Consider the following 24761-nt stretch of genomic DNA (forward strand, 5'->3'; position numbering starts at 1 on the left):
TGTCCCCCCGCAGTCCCTAAGTAAGAGGAACTTCTTGCTTGGGGAGTTTATCAATCAACATGTCACCGAGCATAAGTGTCCGGGCGGTGGCATACCCCTACCAGTCCCCGAACTCCTTAAGCAAGAAGAGACTCTCAAACCTGCAAAACAAAGATAAAAGCATATGTGCACGAAGTATGTCTGTTGTTATGGATAGCATAACAATGTATGGGCGCGATGTGTGTTTGACACATGATGATGCGTGTGTATGTATGGTCCCGAATATGATATAGTACGCGAGTGTGCATAAGTCCCCGAAACCCCTAGTCAGCGAGGCGGTTTCGAGTGATATGGCTTATGTGTGCGGTGTGCTTAGGCGAAGTAGTCTAGCGTGATGGCGCTTTGGACTAATATGGCCGCTACGGGTGAGTGTGGCTTTTATATGCCAATATGGCCTTTGAAGGCTAGTGAGACCTCTATAGGCTGGTGCGTCCTATATTGCAGTGTGCGTAGGACGGCGTTGAGCCACTGCGGGCGTAATGTGTCCATCTTAGTGCAAAATTTTGCACGTAGGACGTCTGAGCACTAACATAGAGCGTTGTGCATCCATCTTAGCGTAGTGACCTACGTGTAGGACGTCTTTTGGACGTTGAATTAGAGCGTGGTGCGTCAATCATAGCGTAATAGGTTACGCGTATGACGTCTTTTTGGCGTTGAATTAAAGCGTGGTGTCAATCATAGCGTAATAGGCTACGCGTATGACGTCTTTTTGGCGTTGACATTCGAGCGTAAAGCTACTATCGTAGCGTAGTGAGCTTTACGCGTAGGATGTCGATCCCTCTTGGGTGTAGTGCGTTCTCTGAGCACAGTGTGCTTTGCGCGTAGGACAGCTTGAGCCCTTTTGGGCGTAGTGCGCGTATTGACGCGGTTTGAGCCCTCTTGGGTGTAGTGCATCCATCGTAGCGTAGATAGGCGTTACGCGTAGGACGTCTTGAGCCCTCTTGGGCATAGTGCGCGTATTTACGCGGCTTGAGCCCTCATGGGCGTAGTGCATCCATCGTAGCGTAGATAGGCGTTACGCGTAGGACGTCTTGAGCCCTCTTGGGCGTAGTGCGCGTATTTACGCGGCTTGAGCCCTCTTGGGCGTAGTGCATCCATCGTAGCGTAGATAGGCGTTACGCGTAGGACGTCTTGAGCCCTCTTGGGCGTAGTGCGCGTATTTACGCGGCTTGAGCCCTCTTGGGCGTAGTGCATCCATCGTAGCGTAGATAGGCGTTACGCGTAGGACGTCTTAAGCCCTCTTGGGCGTAGTGCGCGTATTTACGCGGCTTGAGCCCTCTTGGGCGTAGTGCATCCATCATAGCGTAGATAGGCGTTACGCGTAGGACGTCTTGAGCCCTCTTGGGCGTAGTGCGCGTATTTACGCGGCTTGAGCCCTTTTGGGCGTAGTGCATCCATCATAGCGTAGATAAGCGTTACGCGTAGGACGTCTTGAGCCCTCTTGGGCGTAGTACGCGTATTTACGCGGCTTGAGCCCTCTTGGGCGTAGTGCATCTATCGTAGCGTAGATAGGCGTTACGCGTAGGACGTCTTGAGCCCTCTTGGGCGTAGTGCGCGTATTTACGCGGCTTGAGCCCTCTTGGGCGTAGTGCATCCATCATAGCGTAGATAGGCGTTACGCGTAGGACGTCTTGAGCCCTCTTGGGCGTAGTGCGCGTATTTACGCGGCTTGAGCCCTTTTGGGCGTAGTGCATCCATCATAGCGTAGATAAGCGTTACGCGTAGGACGTCTTGAGCCCTCTTGGGCGTAGTCTCTCACTTTTTGGTGAGGAAAGAATTTTTGATTCTGTGACGTCTGAGTGTTGTGTGATGAAACAGTCTGCATAAGAAATTTAATTGTTCTCCTGAACAATGGTTAGAAAAATTCCTAATTTCATTAGCACAATCAAGTTAGACATTCAAGTGTGTGCGTCACACATTTTCTAAGTATATAAGATATGGCTAAGTGCCATTGCTAGCTAACTCTACAAAGTGTTGTAGCCAATGCGTGAAAACCATGCGGGCATGCATATCAAGTGCGGTATGTTGTAGGCATGCTTTATAGCGTAATAAAATCATGCTAAGATATGATAATAATCAACTCTACAGTAGGAGTAGGGAGGCATAGCATTTTACTTATCTTATGCCGATGTGGAGTGGAGTTGCGCTTTATGCAAGTACCAAAATCATGTTGGAGGTGTCCAAGCATGACGCTCCTTTGCGCGGGGGATGATTGCAAGTAGCCGCTTTGGATTTGAGTGAGGAGATGTCCGGTTTGAAGAGATTTTCCTTTCAATTCTCTGTGTTATGGTAGTGGTTTGTTGCGGGTTGGTTGGCTTTGCCAGCAAGTCCCGTTGTGCCAATGATTTCTTTTCTCTGGCGACTACGGAAGGCTGCGAAGTCAACCGTAGAGCAGGACTATGAAAGCCGACTGTGGAGTAGGACCGTGGAGTTCCACCGTGGAACTATGGGAGCATGTCATGGGACTACGGGAGCAGCCGTGCACCATGCTAGCAGTCACGTACTGTGCTAGTAGTCAAGGGACTACGATAACAGTCTTGCACCGTGCTAGCAGTCGCGTACTACGCTAGCAATCATGTACTACGCTAGCATTCGTGGGACTACGGGACTAGCCGTGCACCGTGCTAGCAGTCGCGTACTACGCTAGCAGTCATGTACTACGCTAGCAGTCGTGGGACTACGGGACTAGCTGTGCACCGTGCTAGAAGTCACGTACTACGGCTCATGTACTACTAGAAGTCACGTACTACGGCTCATGTACTACGCTAGCAGTCGTAGGACTACGATAGCAATCTTGCACCGTGCTAGCAATCACGTGCTACTCTAGCAGGAGCGTGGAAGAACGTCCACCGTGCTAGGAGGAGTGTGGAAGAACGTGACCGTGGAAGGCATGGACCACGGGAGGGTCAAATTTTTTTTTTTTTAAATCTGACTGCGCCGTAGTGAGCTCATGCACTGTGGGGTGTGGGGGACCGTGGGAGGTCTGTTGGTGGGGAGCGACGAAGCTAATTGTCAGCTTCCCACAGACGGCGCCAATGTTAACGTAGTGATTACCAGATGGGTGATTGATCACACGGTTAGCTATTAGTGAGTGTAAGTTTGACACGAGAAGTATAGTGGTTCACCTCCCTCTCTTGGGGTAGGCTACGTCCACTTGAATCCACTAGTATTGGCAAATAGCCTTCAGTTATACATGTAGTGATCCCCCCTCTAAGTGGGATGATGGGTCTCTTTTATAGGTGAGGGAACCCCTCTCATTTACATATTCTTCAATGTGGGACAAGTGCCCCTCTAGGCTTACTATAGAGTCATCTTGATGAGGTCGGAAAGGTGACTTCCCGGTGGTGTCTTGGTGAGTTCCGACTATCATTGGAAAGCTTGTATGACGAGGTACACTATGAATATCATGGTTGAGCCACATAGTGATTTGTAGATCCGCCTAGAGAGTGATGCTTATGCTCGGTGGCATGCCATACTAGCTCTGTGCTAGTAGGGGTGCCAACATAGGAGGACATGGATATGTGCCATCAAAGTAAGAAAACAGATCACTTCCTTCAAGCACAGACTGAAATTGAAACCTCCATTTGATAAAATTTGTCTCAGTCAGCTTGATTGTAATCATACTCAACAGAGAAGCTATCTCAGCTTGAGTAACAGCATGAGCATAAATCTCAGACTGGCTTGAGGAAGCAGAGTTAGTCTGATTCTCAGGCATGATTCACTTTGGAAATGAGCACTGTATCCAAAACACTATATCAAGTAAAACTTCATGTCACTACCACAAGAGAACAATCACCACTACAGACCCTCATCTCAACATTATAACACTACTACACTTTAGCACTTTCTGCCTTCACACAAATAGCACAAACTTCCATTCAAGCACTACTAGCACTTCACCAAATACTCAAGGCACTATAGCACTACTACACTTCATCAACACTTTGTCAACACTACACTTCATCATTTTTCGAAACCTCACACATTTTGCACATCATCACAATTATAATAAAACCACTGCACTAATTCTCAATACACTGCACTAGTATTCACTGCACTACGTCACTGCACAGAAGCATAAATCCACCATACTACTCCATATAGAAACTTAACCACTAAAATAATAGAGACTTGCTAACACTTCAATATTTCAAGTTACGAATTCATGGAATAGATCAAACACAGTAGATTTCATGAAATCTAAGGTGCGATGAGTAAGCTCAACACTATTCGAGACAATAAATGAGCTCAAACAGAGAATTCAATCTTTTATTGCAAATTTTTCAGATCTGAAACTATCAATATGCTTAGAATGATAAAACTGATTCTCGATTAAGCTTAGATCATCAGAAAACCACAAATTGAAACCCTAGATTCTCAGATTTCAACTTTCGAAAGCTAATACACGCAGAGCGGAAGTAGTAAAGCATAAAGATCAATCATTTCAAGCTATAGAAACTAAGAGCCATGGCTCTGATGCCATAATAACGTAGCTAACCTTCAATTGACGCAAGGTTGAAGATGAAGAACCAGAGAGAAGAGATAAGCAATTTTCTATATATTTCTCAATTAATGAAAAGTCTTTCAAACTAACAAAGAGAGCATCTATTTATAATTTGGGAAAACCAAACTATTATTACAACCAAGAAAGGAAAACACGGAAATAAAAAAAAAAGTCACCACTGTGAAAAAGACAGCTGTACATCACTATCCAAGTCAACAAAGCTGCCTTCATGGTCAATAGATGGTCAATAATCAACAGTATCTTGATGATATTAAAATAGGTTTTGTGGGGGGTTGTTTTGGGGTTTGGTCTCCGTGGGTCGAGAGAGCTGAGAGAGTTCAATTAAAGGTATTGATTCCTCTCGAATCAAAAGCGCAATTCAATCTTACTTTGTATTGTTGGGATCGACCTCTTCAGTTTTAATCGAAGGTTTTTCTTGATCTTGTTGAGTAATCTCAAGGAAGAGGTTTTGCCGACGTTGTGCACTTCTGAATTTCGTAAGAGACGAGGAGGAAGTCTCGACTCTCGACTGGGTGAGTGAAAGAAAACTTGGTTTTGATCTGTTTAACATTATATCCATTTGATCAGCTTAATTCACATCCAACGGTTGTGTTGGTTTCATCCATTGTTGTCCCTTAATTTTAGTCCCGCATTTGAGACCATTTGAATTTTGTTTTCTTTCATATTTCAAAAAACTATCTTGTATGATCTTCTTCTAAGTCTAACGTGGCTGTTGTAGTAACATATGTTCATTCGGTGAAATCTTACCTTTTTTAAATTACTATGTGTGAGTCACAATTACAATTCAGACTGTTAAATCAGTTATAATTTCTCTAATTAATTATGATAACGACGTCAATTCTACATCGACGTATATGTGCCAGAATTTCGACAATTCATAGTCATGTATGTAGCATAACATTAACATATTCTTATATATGTATGTGAGAAACATTACCTATCACCTATTGATTGTGGATCATATTCATAATGTAAAGGTTAGGGATATATACCGATCCAACAATGCTTTTGACAATTCAGATGGAGGTCATTTCGAAGTTATACGAAATATATAGAAGCAGAGCTGCTATCTCATCTCTGTGGTATTTGCCTTTTGCATATGTCATCACACACGGTAGACAGTTTCAAAAAATTTCCCATAGGCAATTACACAAAACAGATTCACTAATGTTTCTTCACGGAAGAAACTGTATATATACTAAAATCGGGTCACACAATGTGATTAATCACAAATATAATTGTAACGCGCTTGGCTTTGTACAAATTAACTGATAGCTTCCCCCATGACTCATCACCCTCTCAGTGACCTGCCCATGCATGCACTATTGCAGTTACATGCATCATGTTCATGTTATCCAATATGCCTCGTTCAGCATTGCATGCATAACCGTGTGATCCTTTCATGCAAAACCCAAAACTGGAGGACTTTGCGATGTCTTTGTTATTTAGAGCAGCATTTCTTCTAATTACGTATCTTCTGTATGATTAGTATGTCTATATAAATCAATCAAACCCCTCTTTCAGATCATACCATTATATGGTGAATATGAAGCATCAAGGCAAGCCCCTGTTCATTTTATTTTTTGTAACATTTGCTCTTCTCTTCGCACATTGGACACTAGTCTCAGCTCAGCTGGTCTAACAATAAAACCGCAGCCCAAAACCACGAATTTAAGTCCATTGCGTCTGCCTCCATTCTTGGTTAAAGCTCAAGAAGTTAATTATGTACAATATGCATAATCTTATCCTATCTTAAGAAAGTAATGTTGATTATGTATGTTTATTATCAATTAAACATTTAACCGTGTGCAGAGGATGAGAGATATTTTTTGATTATGTTGAAGGAGGTAAGAAGGGGCCAGCTCAATGGGGAGATATCAAGAATGAAGAAAGGAGCCTTGCAATCTCCTATAGATTTGTTAGATCAAAGAGTTCAAATGGTCCCAAGCTAGGGAGAGCGATCAATCATAAGCCTTCTAACGCCACTCTCAGGAATAGAGGCCATGATATCAAGGTAAGCATCCATTTCTTATGAATCTTATAAATAAATAAAAATGATATCTCACATATTGTACTATATATGCACGTGTTTGAGAAAAACTATGTCACTGCGATAGTGCAATTAGATTTTTTTTTCTCTTATATTTTGATATTTATCCAATGCATACGGTACATTGCATTGCAGCTTAGATGGGCAGGCGATGCTGGATCGATTGAGATCGATGGCATTGAGTATTTTGTGCAACAAGCCCACTGGCATTCACCCTCGGAGCATCTCATCAATGGCAAAAGGTCCATCGCAACTTGTATATGAGAATATGAGATGAGTTGCTTATCAGATCAAAATTATCTCATCTATTTCGTTGGTTCATATTAAAAACTAAAAATTATGCAGGTATGATATGGTGTTGCATATGGTCTATGCAAGCCCGGATCCGGAAGTCCAAAACAGTATTGTTGTTATTGGAGTCCTTTACGTGATTGGTCGTCCAGACGCTTTCCTCTTTAAGGTGAAACTTATACTAATTATAAGTCAATAACTGGGTTATATGATGAATCGACCAAGTATTATTGCATACAGCACTGTTTCATGTATCTTTATCCTAGCCTAGCTAATAAACATTTACAAGAAAAACTACTGACCTCGGTGACCTGTGAATTATATGTATTCAAAGATTGAAAACACGGATACACTGCCAGTATTTATCCTTTAAAGTTTGAACTAATAAGATTGAATTCTTAACGTTCTAACATTTGCTATTACCTGTGGTCGAGTTTGGTGAGTTGACGTTGGATAAAGCATTGATGAAAAATCGAAAGGTAGACAGAAGCATAGGAGTGATCGATCCTGAACGTATGATCCAACTGGGTGGCAAAAAGAATTACTACAGATATGTGGGATCTCTCACCATCCCTCCGTACTGAAGGTGTTGTTTGGATCATCAGCAAACAGGTAATTACTTAATTTGGCCTCCTTTCATCTAGTTAAATTGATTCTAATTTTAATTTGATCTAGCTAGCTCTCTAATTAGCAACCTAATTTTGATAGGATTCAGTTTGGAACTGTTTCAAAGGAGCAAATAAATCTACTTCGAGTGGCTGTGCAAGATGTACGTAAGTGGCTCCAGTAAATACAAATAATGTATATATATAAAAGCTTATTTGACTCGATCGATTACATCTATTGGTTCTAATTTCCAAATTGCAGTATGCAGAGTTGAATGCAAGACCAGTTCAGCTGCTCAATCATCGGGAGATCCAAACTAGCTACAATAGTGTGACAGACAAACACAAGTCATCATCGATCGATGATATCGGATCATACAAATTTCGTCTCAAACATTCTTAATGATACCACTCAGAAGCATTATATACTAGCTAGTTTCGACTTCATGAGAAAAAAAAACATCAGATGAAAAAGCAAAAACGTGCTAGCTTGATATTTCGGAAATGTAATCAATCATAAAGGTCCTATTGGAATGAAACAATTTTTAGACTATTTGCGGTAGATTTCACGTATAGCTATATGCATGTTATGTATCTGTATAGACAAAAAGGTATACAATTGAAGCTTGAAACAACAGATTTTAATTAGAAATATAAAACAAAACAAAAAAATCGACGAGAAGCCGCGAATACTATTTTATGAAGGCGTATTTTTTCTCTCGTCTTTGATTTTCTTTTGGCCGCCCATTTATTGAGTTCCACATTAGATTATAAATCTACTAGCCTCGTACTCATGTGATACACATGTTGTGATTGCACGGATTTGTAAAATTTTATTTAAAGTGTATTCTTGAAAGATAATCTTTTTATGTAATTTTGTTACATGCGAAAGATAATTTTGATAAAACATATTGGTGAAATATTTATTATTTTTATATAATTATTCTTCTGTGTCTTTATGTGAGAATAAAATTATAAAATGGTAATTTAGTAGTTCACAGTTTAATAAGAAACTTAAAACTACTCGAGGGTTCATGGAAAACTGTCTCAATCGATCTTAGCAACTTGCATTTTAAGCCTGGAGGACAAAATTTTCTGAAAGTCAATGATTAAAAATTTATGTGTTTCCTTTTAAATAAACTTACGTATAATAATGATGAAAAGTCAGAAGAGTGGTTAAGATGATCGTGAAGTTTTTCTAAAATTACACAATTTCAATATAATCATGGCATTCTATAAGATACGATACCGTACATGATCATTGAATCCTAAGATACATAATCCTTCTACGTACGTTACGGACAAAATTCATCATTTATCATTGTCAACCACGATCATGCATTAATCAAAGTCAACTAATTTATCGATCTATGCTAACATCATCGACTGATGATTTGTACGGTTTGCGATATGAAACTAAGACGGCTTCAAGGAAATATGACTCTCGCACGAATTAGATATAGAGAACTTGAGCAACAAGTAACTCAAACGATATATATATAAAGTTGACAAAAACAATAAATTGTTCCTCTAGTTGACAATGGTGGTTTGCCGATTGCTATCCATGGATACGATATATTCATACGAAGTTGATTACGAAGATTATAATTCGACGTACTGTACGTTGCAAATTGAAATAATAATACCTTAAATACTACAACAGTTGAATGACTCCAATCTTTGGAGCTTCATTATCTTCTTACGAATTTGATCAAGTCAATATATTGATCAGTTTTTGTGTATCTACATAACATATATAGTCATCTATATAAGCACTTGGTTACCACTGATGAGTTGCAGAAACAAAGTCGCTTTGGATTTGCTGCATTTGCAACTCGATCTTTCTTTTTGCTGACAACGATGATGGACCAGAGCAAGTCCATCTTCACTTCTTTCTTTGTGCTGCTCCTTCTTCTTCAACTTCTGTACCTGGAGCCCATTACAGCTCAAGAAGTTGGTAATATCCAAAACCTCACATACTGCTCGGCTAGTAAATTCTTAACGTTAATATTGCTTTATCTTATGATTATTGAAGTTAAGGATTGTTCTTGCAGAGGACGAAAGTGAATTTAATTATCTGATTGATAGTGAGAAGGGTCCAAAGCATTGGGGAGAGCTTCATGAAGAATGGGCAGCATGTAAACATGGGACACTGCAATCTCCGGTTGATTTGCTGAGTGAGATCGTGGAAGTACACCCTAACAAAGGGGAGGTGAGACTCAAATACAAAGCTTCAAATGCAACAATCCGGAATAGAGGCCATGACATTTCGGTAAGGAAGTATTTCCAACTCTAAAGTCATTATCTTATTATATGAGTCAAGATTCCGTAGTGGTCGGCTATATATATATTTGAGTCTTAGGAAATAGGAATAACACCTAAAAAGAGTCATCACTATTCTGGGATGAAGCCTTTTTAATTGCTTAAAATTTCTTAATGCGACTGTGAACCGAGCCCTTCTTGTGTTAACTTCTGAGTGAAAACAGATCCAGTGGAAGCTAGGTGATGCTGGATCCATGGAGTTGAATGGCACAGATTACTTGCTAGATCAATGTCACTGGCACTCACCATCTGAGCATACAATTAATGGTAAAAGATTTGACATGGAGCTTCATATGGTACACCTAATCCCTGATGCTGATGTCAAAAACAACATAGTTGTGGTTGCATACCTCTACAAAATTGGCAAGCCTGATAAGTTTCTCTCCGAGGTAAATTCAATAGATATTATGTACCACACTCTTAAGTTCATAAAATTAACCATGTTGACCTGAAAATGATGTGGTTGTTCTCCATTTATTCAAGTTTTAGCTCTGGCATGCATACAATCTAACACATCATGACTTTTGGGAACAAAGATCATATATGTTCCAAGTTTTAAGGATCTTCAAACTCAATTCTTGTTCTTTAATATAAACTTCTCAGGTAAGCAAGGATATCCGTACCATGATTGATGTAAAGGAAGAGATCCACAGAGGGGTGGTTAATCCTAGAGATGTGAGGAAGGGTGGCTCGAAATTTTACAAGTACAAAGGCTCACTCACTGTACCTCCTTGCACTGAAGGAGTAACTTGGATCATACACAGAAAGGTACTAACTACTAACATATTCATCAATACCAACCATCGATTTGTAACATCTTGTTGACTCGTATTAAAATCTTAGTATTATCTGGTTATTAATCTCAATAACTTTGGTGATCATCAGTTGACTACTGTTTCAAAAGAGCAAATGGACTTACTTCGAGAAGCCGTTCATGATGTAAGTAGCCTAATTTGGTTAACTACAATTTTTTTTCTTGTTCCTTTTCTGTGTTTTTCACTCTTACGTGTAGCTAGTGTTTCTTTTTTACTTCATAGTGTCATTTGAATGCAGTCCGCAGAACTGAACGCAAGACCATTACAAGCTCTCAATCGCCGAGATGTGCATTTCCATGGCCATGAGTCTCGCGTAAGGGACTGAGGACTTGCTTCCACAGACATACCAGCTGCATCAACTTTACAATGTACATGAATTTGATTTGATTGACGACAGAGGCTTTTGTGTAATAAGATGTGCAGTTCAAATTCGTATTGGCAATAGACATATCCATCAAAGTAATTTCTGTTTCCGACCTTAACAAATTCCAGTAAAAAATAGGAAGATATTCTTTCAACTTCTTTCAAAAGGGGACCTGCAGTATCAAATTCTTTCCATCAGAAAGTTCAGAACCCTTTTGTGAATACCATGATGAGTCCAGATCTAATTCATGTTGACATAGATTTCTATTGAAACCCTTAGTGCCTTAAAAAGCCTTTAAAAAAAATATATACTCGAGAGTCTCAGACTAGAGGATATAAAACATAAGTAATCATGTATGAGAAATAATATGGATTATCCTGTGAGGTTTCTTAAACCCAAAATACCATGATCTGGCAAGATCAGTCTCCTAAAATGCATTCGAGCTAGGCTTTCATGAGTGTCAGCCTCAAGCTGCTCAAAATCATAGTTTCATGTCTTCAGAACATGTCTAGCACACTAACTTTACAATATAGCCCCTCTGTTATACCTCTATCTAGTCATCATCACTGTCAAATTTATCAGGGGAAGCTCTAGTCGCAAGCCTCATACGCCTAGGAATGAACACGTTATAGTAATAGCTCACGATGCTCTTCTTGCGCTTATCAGGAAAACGCTTAAAGGCAAGCTTCCAAAAGCCTGCTACGCTTGATAGTGGATTTTTTCTCACAAGAGATTCAAAGGTTCTCTGTTCTATCAAAGTCCATGACTTAGAGGCAAATTCTCCCATTTCGTCAAACTTCCAACTGCAGAAGGCAGGACCAATCTCGGACTGCAAGCAAAGTCGTGTCTCATGAATATGGAGTTCAACACAATCAATGGATCCTGGAGAGACACAGGAACAAGAATCAGGTCTTCCTTTCCCAATTACTTTTTTGGAGGCGGCTCCACATTTCCTCCCGTTGATGGGCCACATACGCGTACCTGACCACCTTGACACTTTTGAATCACCATCCTCACTGTAAAGCTTATTCCTATTGACTGGTCCTGACCATTCTGGCACATCAGCTTGAAAATCACGGCCAATGGGAACAGACATTGGAGGATACTTACCATCAGCAAAAACCCTTCTCAATATATCACAAGCCTTATGATTTCTCTCCTCTGATCTCAATGAAGCTGTAAGGTGAGCTGAAGGAAGTGTTGTTAGCAGATCATCATCAACAATCAATGACCTCAATGCCTTTTCAAGCTCTGTATCATACTCTTCACATATCCTCTTTACATGATCATCAGATTCCTTCACAACCAAGTCTCTTAGGAATTGATCAAGTTCTCGCTTACTCTATAGAAAACAGGAGAAAACAGGCATGGTCAGAAATTTGAAGGAAAAATGGAGTTCAAGTTAAGAATAACTTCTGTACTAGTAATCCTAAAATTGTACGAAACATTTTACATTCAAGACATTCTCACTAGCGATATGTGGAGCCATTCTGAATCAAAACTGTGAAAATGTAGTCAATCATAAGTGTATTTCTCTTAACATTCGTATATGGAAACCAATCATACCATGTAAAGCTCAGCTTTCAGGATGGGTCAGCTATTGTTCTACTATTCTAACATACTAATTTGGTTCACCTAATTACTATAAAGAAACGCTGTTAGATTGTGGTCATGTGCTATGGTATAGTCAAATAAGCACTGCATTCAGATAAACAATTTTATCTGTGATGAAAAGTTTGAAAAATAATCGATATTGGTGCTGAACTTACCCGAGGAGAGAGGGGATTACCAGCAAGCAGAAGTTTCCGCAGTTCAAGACTCTGATTCCATTGTTCTGGAGCTGAACCTGGGTATACTTTACCACATCCAGGGTCAATTGCAAGGCCTTTTAACCACAACAGTATGTCTGAATCAGAATAGAAACTGGAAGGCAATTTTGTTTCTCTCATCTGATCCCTCATGGACAAAGCATTTTTCGCATCACTCCCTTGACTGCCATGACTACTATGACTTGTCGATGATGACTTATCAGCCATGTTATCCTTGTAAAACCCTGTATCAATTTCCACCCTTTCAGTGTGTACTCACAGCAGGAAAATATAGTAAAGATTCATGCAGCAATTTCAATATCACCAGAGGTTAATAATCCACAATTGCCAATCAATGTGATAAAGGCCAATTTAACTGTAAATCAGACATTTATAACTGCAAGTGCCTCAGAAACAACCCTGGAAAGAGTAAAATGTTCATGTGTGATCCAACCTCATCACCTTCTAAAGTTCCACATGAACATAAATCATCCTGCACAAGGAACAAGTGACCACAGTTGCTCATCTTAAACTTGCTTATCAATCCCTACTAGCTGGTAGACAGAATTAAGTGTCAACTCGTATCAAATCTGGGACACTGCTCCTACTTTGATGGAACAGCATCCTGCATGAGCCAAAACTATTCAGCCTTGGTTTCTAATTTCCTATAGTTACATTGTCTGTCATCATTCATTAACTAATTTAACCATTGAATCTGCTTACTGGTATCGAGAGACACCATAACTCCATAACCTTCCCAAATTTTCACTATTCAACCCCAAGGGGGTAGAAAGTTCTAAAGTCTAAACCAATTACTTGGAATGGGGTTTATCAGAAACATTAGACTCCTCAGGGAAAAAGGAAAACAACACAAATAGAGACTAACGTTCTCACAACCTACATGTGGAACTTGAAACCCACATTTCTCTTGGGTTCACAATTCGTGCGACGTGCTTTGGGTTTCACCCAAAACCCAAAAGCAAACACAGCTTCTAGTACACAAAATCGAAAGGGAACTTCATTTTCCCGGAAAATTGGCGACTCATCACAAAATGTACAATCTACAAATGAGTAAACGTATAATGGCATGCGTATCATCCTCAGGTTTATGATGAACAATGATCAAGTACAAGAGGAACTAAGAGATGGGCTCTCTACTAAACCCTTTTGGGGTCTCAATTAGCGACCTCATCAATGGGGTTGGTTGAAGAAAGCAAGAAAATCTACACATAATAAGGGGCGTGGATGAAAATGTAATGTACCTGTGGGGGAAGCCAAGGATTTCGGACTCTGTAATTCTGTGGGACTTCCGGTTTGCACCTCTGGTCCCTGGAGATGCACAAAATTGGAAACGAGAAGCCTCGTGCTCCTAAACTATTTTAAGGAGGTGAGAAACTAACAAGGCCTACACTAGTAGGGCTCGTCAACGAGTCCGGCCCGATCCATGAGTAGCGGGTCTGAACCGGGTCGGGTCTTAGTACATTTAAATAGGTGATGAGCCGGGTTTAAGTAATTTCATAAATATGAAAATTCAAGCATGTCCACCTAAAAAGGGTCTTGCGAGCTGGGTCGGGAGGCTTGTATTAGAAAAAAAACATAATACTCTAATTAATTGTTTGGAACAATAAAAGAATTATTAGAAAATATTCTAAAAAAATCACAAATAAATTCTAGTTTCAAAATATTGTCGATCGACACCAGTAGATGTGATCGATATATATATGTGTATATATATATATATATATATTTAGGGACCATGTAAAAATTTCATCCGTTTTGAACATAGTTTGACTGTCCGTACCTACGGTTAAAAAAAGAAAAAGCGTTTTGACATAATAAAACCTCATTGACCGGGGCTTTACCAAATAGGTTTCCTCGTTGCGACCACGCACGATCGGTGACAAAAAAGTGATTTCAAATATGTAAACAGCTTTCTGCATTCGCATCTTGGTAATGGGCCCCCCTTATGGCATATTAATGTTGTTTTTGGTTTACTGGAAATTCTGACGGTCAAACGATGTCCGAATTGGATGAAATTTTAAAATGACCACTAAATATATATACCGATAACATCGGATAATATCTTGATTATGAGAAGTTTCCTTCATATAGCCGCTTCATAATGCGATAGTTTTATTATGAAGCTAATATAAAAGTTATGATACATTAGTGCACATTTCGGCGATCGACAACTCCAGTTCGAAATATGGTCGATCGACATCAACAAATGTGATCGGTATATATATTTAGGGAACCCGTAAAAATTTTGTCCGTTTTTAGACATGGTTTGACTGTTGGTACCAAGTCAACTAAAATAGGCGTTTTGACATATTGAAACCTCATTGACCGGGACTTTGTCAAATGGGTTTCATCAGTGCGACCGCGCACGATAAGTAACAAAAATTAGGTGATTTCAGATATGCAAATGGCTTTCGGCTTTAGGGACCCCGTAAAATTTCATCCGTTTTGGCATTGTTTGACCATCTGTACCTACGGTCAACAAAAAAAGTGGCGTTTTGACATATCTAAACCCCATCGACCAGAGCTTTGCCAAATGGTTTTCCTTGGTGCAACCGCACACAATCGGTGACATAAATTAGGTGATTTCAGATATGCAAACGGCTTTTGGTGTTCGTATTTTGGTAATGGGGTTCCTTTATGGCATATTACTGTTCTTTTTCAGTTTACCGGTAATTTCGACGGTCAGACGAGTTCCAAATTGGATGAAATTTTTACAGAGTCACTAAATATATATACCGATCACATCGGCTGGTGTCGATCTATCCCAAGAAGTTTCCTTCACATAGTCTCTTCAATAATGCCATAGTTTTATTATAAACCTAATATAAAAGGTTATAATATATTAGTGGACAGTTCAGTAATTGATAACTCAAGTTTGAAATATGGTCGATCGACACCAGCAGATGTGATCAATATATATATTTAGGGAATCCGTAAAAATTTCGTTCGTTTTGAAAATTACTTGACCGTCCGTACCTACGGTTAACAAAAAAAAGAGGCGTTTTGACATTAAAATCTTCATTGACTGGAGCTTTGCCAAATGGGTTTCCCTGGTGCGACCGCACAGAATCAGTGACATAAATTAGGTGATTTCAGATGCAAACGGCTTTTGGTGTTCACATTTTGGTAATGAGTTTTTCTTTATGGTATATTAGTGTTGTTTTCGGTTTATCAGAATTTCTACAGTCAGACGAGGTCCGAATTGGATGAAATTTTTACAGGGTCACTAAATATATATACCAATCATATCGGCTGGTGTCGATCAATCCCGAGAAGTTTTCTTCATATATTTATTTCATAATGCGATAGTTTTATTATAAACGTAATAAAATATGTATGTATAATATTTTATTATTTAACGGGCTTTTACGGGCCGGGTCTTGTGGGCTTTTGTTAGGCCGGGCCTTGAGGGCTTTTGTTGGGCCGGGTCTTGCGGGTTTTTGGCGGGCCGGGACAAGTTCACACCTCTAATCTAAGCCCGTCCCTCTACCCAACAGAAGCGGGCTTTGGTGGATTTTCTCGCAGACCAGGCCAGGTAAAAGCCCATTAGACTTACGAGTCTCCGTTGGCTTTTCAGATCCGCGGGCTAAATGATGAGGCCTACTTCTACTACTAGACTCTTTGTAAGGAGTCATGCAAGTAATAAAACCTTTTTGCCTCTAGTTTGTTTGTTTCTTTTATTATATCGGGAAAAAAAAAGTGGGGCGGTTCTGTCAATACACGCGTAAATGTATAATCGTGTTAATATAAATTATGAATGTGATCATTAGTATGTAACGATACTAGAGATCTAAATATTTCCTTTTCACCAAGATTTTTTTTTTCATTTTCCATATATTATTAGTGTACGTGTGGTATAGAATGTAGCGGCATATATGGATCAGAGGTAGACTAGACTTTTGTCCTTCATTATTTTGGTGTTCCAATGCATTGGCCGATCCTGAACGGGTGCTTAGCGGATGTTTGATCTAGAATTGTAATCTAGGGAGGGTTTGAAATTTGGCCGAAGACCAAAAATTTTTTTTGACAATGTACACAAAATACTATGTGATTCACACTTTTGAACTGATTGTTTTACATTATCTGCATCAAAATACCTCAAAGCATATGTAACCGAGGGCGGATGGAAAACAAACGCAGAAAGCCAGAAATCCCAAATGGGAAAATCCTCAATTCAATCATGACATCTCGTGCTCGCTAGAGGAGTGGAGGCCGCGCATAACTTCTTTGTGGAATGGTGGAGTGAGTCCAATCCCAAGTACGATCTATCACTCTAATTAAGAATTAGGCTTTAATTTTTAGGGTTAGAGATTTAATTTTATGTGAAAAAAAGGGGGAAAAAGACACAAAGAGAAAAAAACCAAGAAAAAAAATTGGTGGTCTGTGTGAGATTAGAGAGGTTGGTGTGGGAGGAGATTTAGTGTGGGTGGGTATATGTGTTGATGTTGGTGGGGGATTGAGTGTGGAAAAGAATAGGGAATGTTAGTTCCAATTAAGAAAAAAATAATACCAGTTTTTTTTCTTTCTAATTGACTTGAGATGCTCAACCATCCCTAACTAACTTTGTGAAAGGATGCGCTGTTTCCAATGGTTCCCTAGTTCCATACTTTGTTTCCTGGTGAGCAATATTGCTTGCACTTCATCTCATAAGCATTTTCCGTCTTCTTATATTTTCAGGGTGAGCGAGTATGCGATGCTCTTAAGTGCTAGGTTGCTAGACGTCGTACATGGTGTTATGATCCTCATCCTTTCATTCTTTTTTAATGTCAGCAAGATGAACTTGGTGTCCCCAATTTTCGTACGGGGCCTCGGTTCTCCATTGAGTTGAAATAAAAAATTTCGTATCCAAAAATAACTTTTTCTTAGTTTCCTCAATTGATTGGCAGTGCTATCTAATAGTGATGGTTAAGTCAAGAACTCCTCTTCACTTCTTTGCTTTCACTCTTTTTCTTATGAGAACTGGGCAAGGCGGTAATGCCAAAATACACAATTAAATTCGTCATCATCAGAAGCATAATTAATCCCTACTAGGCTAATTTGGTTTGTGGTGCAGTGGAAGTAATAGGTTATGTATATACTTATATATGATTATAGCAAAGGGAGCAAGGTACCAGAAGACTGAGCAGAGCCGGAGAGCTTAAGAAAGAATGAAAAACATGTCCAATTAATATTGAAAATGTTGGTAGCAAATTAGTATATTGCGCCAAAAACAGGGTGTTCACGTATTGCAATTCCTTCAGTGTGTCAATTTGTCCAAGTATAAACTGATAAATAGAATTTGCCTTAAGATTTTGTTTGTAGCTGTTTTTCACATTTTCATAAATGTCATTATCCAATCAAAAGTAAAGTAAAATGCTCTTCTGGGGGTAAAATAATTCAATTTAAAATTTAAATCCTCATTGGTGATTGCATGGAGAGAATGATTAGGGATGGCAATGGGGAGAGTAGGATCAAGGGATTGAAAAACCATATTCATACCCAAATTCATTTGCTTCTCCGTACTCACACTGATCCCTGTAATATCCTCGTACTCATACGGCCATACCCTTAGGGGATCAAGTTTATATACCTGTCACAATAACCGTTAATAAAAATTTATTTTAATATATATATATATTAAATAAAGTACACAAAATATTTAAAAAAAAAACAAAAAAAATCAATATCATGATAAAATTATCTCCTTATGTCAAAAATTATTGTATGTGCAAAATAATCACAAAATATATTTTGATATTTATTTAATTTGTCTATTAATATATTTGAGTGAATATATATTAATTAATTATATTAACTATATAATACATTATTGGATGGGTATGAGGATTGGGATCAAAATACTATCCCCGCCCCATACCCGTTTCCGCTATCCGAATAGCGGGGATTCCCGTACTCATTACCCGATTATACCCGAAACACTCCCCATTAGGGTCGAATACCCGTGGGTACCCTCCCCGCTGGGTATTTTTGTCATCCGTAAGAATGATCGATTAGTATAGTCCAGAAAAACATGCATGACTTGTTTGATTCTATAAACTATAAAGAACTCTGTTGGTGGTATTCTTTCCCCATAATCATATATCTCTATTTGTGATTAATTAGAAAACCAATCGAAGGTGAAAAAACGTTAACTAAAATTCTGGAAAGTTGATTCTGCACATTTAATGTAATTTGTTAACAGATGTTTTTTTTTTTTGAGAAAATTTGTTAACAGATATTTAGTTAGCGAATGTGGAATGTGGATAAACTAGTTTCTAGATTCTAGTTCCTTGTTTCAACTTCCATATATATCTCCTTAAAGATGGGATATCATTGTTTGTTTTAATTAGGTTCTCTGAAATGAATTGAATCAAAACCGAAATTGCACCAACGTACAAATTATCAAGCCTATATATAGTTTTCTTGTTGGCAAACAGACATATGAGTCCAGACTCCAGACTTGCACGAATAAAGAAATGAATTACTTACGTCCCTAACGTACTGGCTGGTTGTTTAACTACTGTAAGTAGCTGGTTAATTGATTTCGTCCAAGTTAACAACAAATTTCTAAGTTTAATTTCCTAAAAGTAGTTTACGTAGCATCAATAAATACCGATGAATTCTTATTGGCATACAAGAAAAGTAAAATTCTTATTGGCATGCAATAAATACCAGTTATATTTACTGGTACGTGAGCGAGGAAGGTTTACGAATTTCCTTGAAGGGTTCAAAAGAAAGGAGCTTCCATCAGAAGAAGGCCGGGGCCGGGTCTGGATCAGCCCGCCATTGTTAAAAATGTTAGGGTCAAAGGATTCAGTTCTTGGCTTCATTGTTTTCACCTTTGTCCTTCTTTGCTGGAACTCGACACCCATCAGAGCAGATGATTTCCCAGCTGACCCTATAACCAGCAGAGAAAATGGTTCACATCCAATATATGAGTGGCCACACCCGAAGCCCGACTCCCACCATGGTAATCTCAAATTTACATTTTCTTATTTGTTGTTGTTTTCGTCCCTATCATTATCATAATCATAATTACGGTTTTGGGTTGTAGATGCTGCAGTTCATGAGGAAATAGAATTTGATTACCGGCCAGACCATCCTAAAGGACCACAAAACTGGGGAAACCTTAAGCAAGAATGGAGCTTATGCAAGGATGGAAAAAGGCAATCACCAATAGAGATATGGGAACAGAACTGCACCAAAGACATCACATCTTCAGACGATCTTGTTGTTAATTATAAGCCTGCCAATGCAACTATCAAGAATGAAGAACATGCTATATCGGTGAGAAACACTAGATCCTATTTTGCGTAAGCATGCATGCATGCAGCATCCTATTGTAATGGACTATATATGGAGTATCTAATAAACATAGACTACCGTATTCCTTTCTACGTAGAGCGGCTAATGAAATTACCAATCATAATTCAAATCTTCAGGTTTTGTGGGAGGGTGATGCTGGTTCAATTCAAATCAATGGCACAGATTACTTGCTCAAACAATGTCACTGGCACCACCCCTCTGAGCATATGGTTAACGGCAGAAGGTCTCTCTCTCTCTCTCTCTCTCTCCATTCATAATTGTATAACGTCTAAACAACATTCGTCTTTATTAGGTATGATCTAGAATTGCACATGGTTCACAAAACTAAGGACTTGAGCAAAGTAGCTGTAATCGGATTCCTCTACAACTATGGCGCACCCAATTATTTTCTCGAAAAGGTAATGCCCTAAAACTATTCATATATGTATCCAGTAAAACATACATACAAGAAAAAGGATCAAGAGAATAATGGTGTAACTCAAATTAATCTCAGGTGACATCACACATCACTAATTTGATTGATGTACAAAAGGGGATACCCTTGGGAGAGATTGATCCAAGGAAGGTGAAGAAGGGTCAATTCCAATACCGGAGGCCGACGAGAAAGGCTGGCTCTAAATTCTTCAGATACATGGGCTCTCTCACAACCCCTCCTTGTGTTGAAGATGTTATTTGGCACCTAAACAAAAAAGTACAACCTCTTGATTCAGACTTAAAACATTGTTCTTTAACACCGAGTAAACTTGCATGTTGTTCGTACTTCGTAGCATATAATGAGAAGCAAAGCTAATTACAAACTTCCCTCAGGTTCAAACCGCCTCCCGTGAACAAGTGGAGCTACTTCAAGACGCAGTTTTTGATGTAAGTTACTGCTTATTTTCCTTGAAAAAAACTAACTACACATCATGATATTAAAAGTTTGAACGCATGTTAATTACTGATAAACTTGACTGCAGTATGCAAGGAACAACGCAAGACCAATCCAGCCTCTCAACGGCCGAGGAATCAAGCTCTATGGAGACCATCACTGACTTAGTTCAAATACTTGTACCAAGTACCACCCTTGTTGAAATTAAGTGACGTCTGGAAGTTCTTTATTTACGTAATTCTAAAGCTAGCTATTGTTTCAATTAAGTTTATACCAGCAGGTCTCTATACATATAGAATTGATATGATCTTTTCTAAATCATCCCCAAACCAATTCAAACGCAGTAGAATCAAACGAAAATATAATTCGATACATGGGATATAAGCCGCGAGTATTGCCAAAAATAACTCAGCCACAACCTGATATGAAAGTCTGTCTGCAACCTTCACAAGAAATATGTGCATGCTTATAACCACGAAACAGGAAGTCGCAAAATGTAGTCGCTCAATCTCATGAATCCTATTTGATTAATCTAATTGATCTTAACAAAAAATGTATAAAGAAAATTGCACGAGTCAGTAGATCAAGGCTTCAAAATGTCTCTCTCTAAAGGAACGTCTTCAGCTTTTGCACCTATCAAACCTCAATCTTTTCAACTTCTAATATCAGTTGCAAACCTATACTTATTGGAACATGCTTATATTTCTGATGAAGCGTGTCATACAGTTTATTTTCATTCTACTGAATGCAAACCTTGTCCCTTTCCACTGGCATGTAGAATATTGCTCAAATACAAGCAAATATTTAACCAGTGAACCTACAGGGAAACTAGTATGCAATGAATGAGGGACTAGTAACTAGTAAGCGCTAACTAATACTGCAGCCTTACTTATAAACTAAAGGCTGCCTTTTGTGACCCTAACCAACCCAATTTGGGAAGTGATACAACATAAGGTAATGACCTGCAAGTCATTCATCTCACCATCTGTGAAACCCTTGATGAGCATGACGCTGGCCCTCCTTGGGTCTGCCTCGTATTGTATGATTTGCATTTGACACATTTGTGTGCCACAAAGTGAAAATTTACCTCTGAGGATTGCCCACAATCATTGCAAAGGATCCAGACCTACACATTTACCAATACAGTAAGACCTCTACTCTGTTGAACTTAGTCACCTAGTTGCAAACTGGTAAAAAGTGATCATACGAATGGATTTACCATCTTATTGTCATACATTGGAGGCATTGGAGTTGCAGCAATCTGAATTAATAGACATGAAAGATATTAGAAAGCTTGAATAGATATGCAACAAATAATATTGCAAGGAATCATCAGGTCACTTACCTCTTCGTCCAGTTTAGCCCAAACACGTGACATATCACAGTACGATTTTGAGCAAACTGGGCAAGAATACCTGCAACATCAGAATATAATTAGTGAATTAATACAGAAGCTTCTTTATATAACTTACTAACAATTTATATTGAACTCTAAAATTTCTTTCACATATCCATGTACATATATTTGAAGCATAAATTCGCTTACTGGAAATGCCGCTCCATCTCTTTCACACATTCCAAATGTATAGTGTGCCCACATGGTAAGACAGTAATGTCTGCCATTGTATCGAAAAGAAACTGCAAATGACTTATGTGAGTTGGAAAGATATAAAGCAGAGAATACCATACTACTACTGAGAAATAAGTTGTGTAACGTCTTCCAAAAATTACCTCAAAGCACACGGCACAATTATGATGCATTGCTTTTTCCACACAATTGTGTGAATCCTTCAGCATTGTTGAGTAACAGCATCCTAAAGCACAAACAGTCATTCCAATTTAGACTATCGAAAATCACTTTGTTAAATGATATAGCAACTATTTAATGTGCAAGGTTATCATCTTACCACATCTGTCGCAATGAAAAAAGTTCTCTGCACCTCCGGTTCTGTAATACAAATCAAAACAAACTTACACACATGACAATGGTATACTAAAAAGTAAGACAATGAATCGACAATGAAACGTAATCCCTACTTACAACAATGTAATAAGCAACACACAAACAACGATCGAACAAATAATATTCAACACGCATGACAAAAATTAATCACAGGGAAAGATAAAAAGTGCCGCAAAGAGTCTAACCTGCAGATACCGCATTGGTCACAATGATACTGCTTTTTCGACACCTAAGAACAAAGAGGTAAAATTATAATGATGGAAGTGTATTGAAGGGGCAATAGTTAATATCTCCGGGAATATGAACTTAAGAAGAACTGCTTTTTCATCGAATAGCAGCTGAGAGACATACATCATCGTCAAAAAAATTGCATTTGGGGCAAAAGTAGTTTCCCATGCAAACCCCACATTGGCTACAGTACTGTTGAACCTGAAGGATAGTAAGAAACACATGCAGAAGTGATCAATCTCAACCTTGAAAATGTAATTACCATCACAATTATCAGAACATGTTATAAAGTATAGCCAGCTTACATCTTGTTCCGTGTTGCACAATGAACAGATGACCTAAAAGATACAATCAAATGAAATTAAAACGGAATTAGTGTGCTGTTACCACAAAACAGTCACCTTCAATTGAGAATGAAAAGGACTAGTTCCAAGTTGACATAATATCTATTTAAAAGAGTTATCAAAAATCAAAGAAAGATGCTGAACCTTATCCGCAAAGTTTAGATCTTTGTCATACAAACCCTTTAACGCTACACATAGCAGACTTAAAAGAAAAGTCTGCATTTATAAGCAATTTCATTTTCATACACTGAAGAACCCAGATCAAGTCGAATCTACTTAAAAAGGTCAATTTCATGAACTTTTTATTCCCAATCTTTTTCAGTAACATACTCCTTTACTTTCATTTTCTTTTCAGTAAATTGATAGCAGCATCTACAATGAATAGCTTTAATTACTTCACATTCGAAAAATCAAACCACACTTGAACAAAGAGTAAGAAATATATAAGCAAAGCAACCAACCCTCTTGAGATCATGGCGAGGAACGTCATGCCGATTCACCGGTTCAATAGCCAACGAGTTCTACTCCAAGAAAAACAAACAAGACAAAAACCCAAATCATAAGAAGCAGAAGTATAAATATCAACTATGAAAGTTGCCATACATTAAAGTCTCTGCAACAACTAGTAACATAACCAAGAAAAACACGAACCTTGGACTCGTTATGGCAATGCCTACAGTCGAAAACCTCATCACAACAAGGCGCTACGATCTTGCATCTCCTTCTGTAATGCAGGCACCTTGGCAACCAAAAAATATGAACATTACACTCAAAAAACCAAACCAGCTAACAAAACAATTCCAATCTCATAAGAAATCAGTGAAATCACAAACGCGAAGAAATACCCAAATTGCCCAGACCCCTCCTCCCTCGCACACTGCACCTGCGTCTCAATCCGGCCCTCCATTTTCTCCAAAACCCACCTACATTACAATTCACGCAAGTTAACATCTGAGAAAAATTAGGGAAGCAAAGCTGAAAGAAGAATGGGCGCTTTATTACCGGATAGAGAGAAAAAGAGTGCGAATTAGATAGTTTCCTTTCCTTGTTTGTAATTTATATGAAACTGTTGGCGACGCGCCACGCCAGCCGACATTACTCTAATCTAATCCTCTTTATCAACTCTAATCTTTCATTTTTAGGATATCATTAAAGCGGCGTCGTTTTAGGACTCCCCATTGGTTGGCGCGAAAGCCGGGGGGGTTTAGTTGGT

General features: G+C 38.8%; 4 protein-coding genes and 1 pseudogene across 5 annotated transcripts; 3 read left to right on the forward strand and 2 right to left on the reverse strand.

The window, feature by feature from the left end:
* The first annotated feature begins 373 nt into the window (after window positions 1–373).
* LOC126796827 (alpha carbonic anhydrase 7-like) lies at window positions 374–7913 on the forward strand (annotated as a pseudogene).
* Window positions 7914–9290: 1377 nt separating this feature from the next.
* On the forward strand, window positions 9291–11110 carry LOC126799210 (alpha carbonic anhydrase 7-like). The gene is made up of 6 exons (XM_050526366.1): window positions 9291–9467; window positions 9565–9782; window positions 9997–10221; window positions 10436–10600; window positions 10718–10771; window positions 10886–11110. The coding sequence occupies exons 1-6, from the start codon at window positions 9371–9373 to the stop codon at window positions 10970–10972; spliced, it is 846 nt and encodes a 281-aa protein (XP_050382323.1). The 5' UTR covers window positions 9291–9370; the 3' UTR covers window positions 10973–11110.
* Window positions 11111–11242: 132 nt separating this feature from the next.
* Window positions 11243–13129, reverse strand: LOC126799209 (AT-rich interactive domain-containing protein 2-like). The gene is made up of 2 exons (XM_050526365.1): window positions 12781–13129; window positions 11243–12353 (listed from the first exon to the last, which is right to left on the reverse strand). Exons 1-2 carry the CDS (start codon window positions 13045–13047, stop codon window positions 11565–11567), a joined length of 1056 nt encoding a protein of 351 aa, XP_050382322.1. The 5' UTR covers window positions 13048–13129; the 3' UTR covers window positions 11243–11564.
* A 6485-nt stretch (window positions 13130–19614) lies between these two features.
* On the forward strand, window positions 19615–21176 carry LOC126799915 (alpha carbonic anhydrase 7-like). Its single transcript, XM_050527175.1, has 7 exons — window positions 19615–19710; window positions 19891–20106; window positions 20262–20368; window positions 20438–20543; window positions 20639–20836; window positions 20953–21006; window positions 21102–21176. Exons 1-7 carry the CDS (start codon window positions 19615–19617, stop codon window positions 21174–21176), a joined length of 852 nt encoding a protein of 283 aa, XP_050383132.1.
* Window positions 21177–21580: 404 nt separating this feature from the next.
* On the reverse strand, window positions 21581–24528 carry LOC126798138 (E3 ubiquitin-protein ligase RZFP34). Of its 2 annotated transcripts, none has more exons than XM_050524986.1 (12): window positions 24394–24528; window positions 24200–24287; window positions 24010–24069; window positions 23510–23542; window positions 23328–23405; window positions 23162–23205; window positions 22921–22961; window positions 22745–22827; window positions 22560–22651; window positions 22359–22428; window positions 22233–22274; window positions 21581–22139 (listed from the first exon to the last, which is right to left on the reverse strand). In XM_050524986.1, exons 1-12 carry the CDS (start codon window positions 24453–24455, stop codon window positions 21987–21989), a joined length of 846 nt encoding a protein of 281 aa, XP_050380943.1. In that variant the 5' UTR covers window positions 24456–24528; the 3' UTR covers window positions 21581–21986. The 2 variants fall into 2 exon arrangements, with proteins under 2 accessions (XP_050380943.1, XP_050380944.1); XM_050524987.1 differs by having other exon boundaries at window positions 21965–22139; window positions 22249–22274.
* Between the last annotated feature and the right edge of the window lie 233 nt (window positions 24529–24761).

Source organism: Argentina anserina, chromosome 6 (assembly GCF_933775445.1).
Source record: "Argentina anserina chromosome 6, drPotAnse1.1, whole genome shotgun sequence".
Lineage (NCBI taxonomy): Eukaryota > Viridiplantae > Streptophyta > Magnoliopsida > Rosales > Rosaceae > Argentina > Argentina anserina.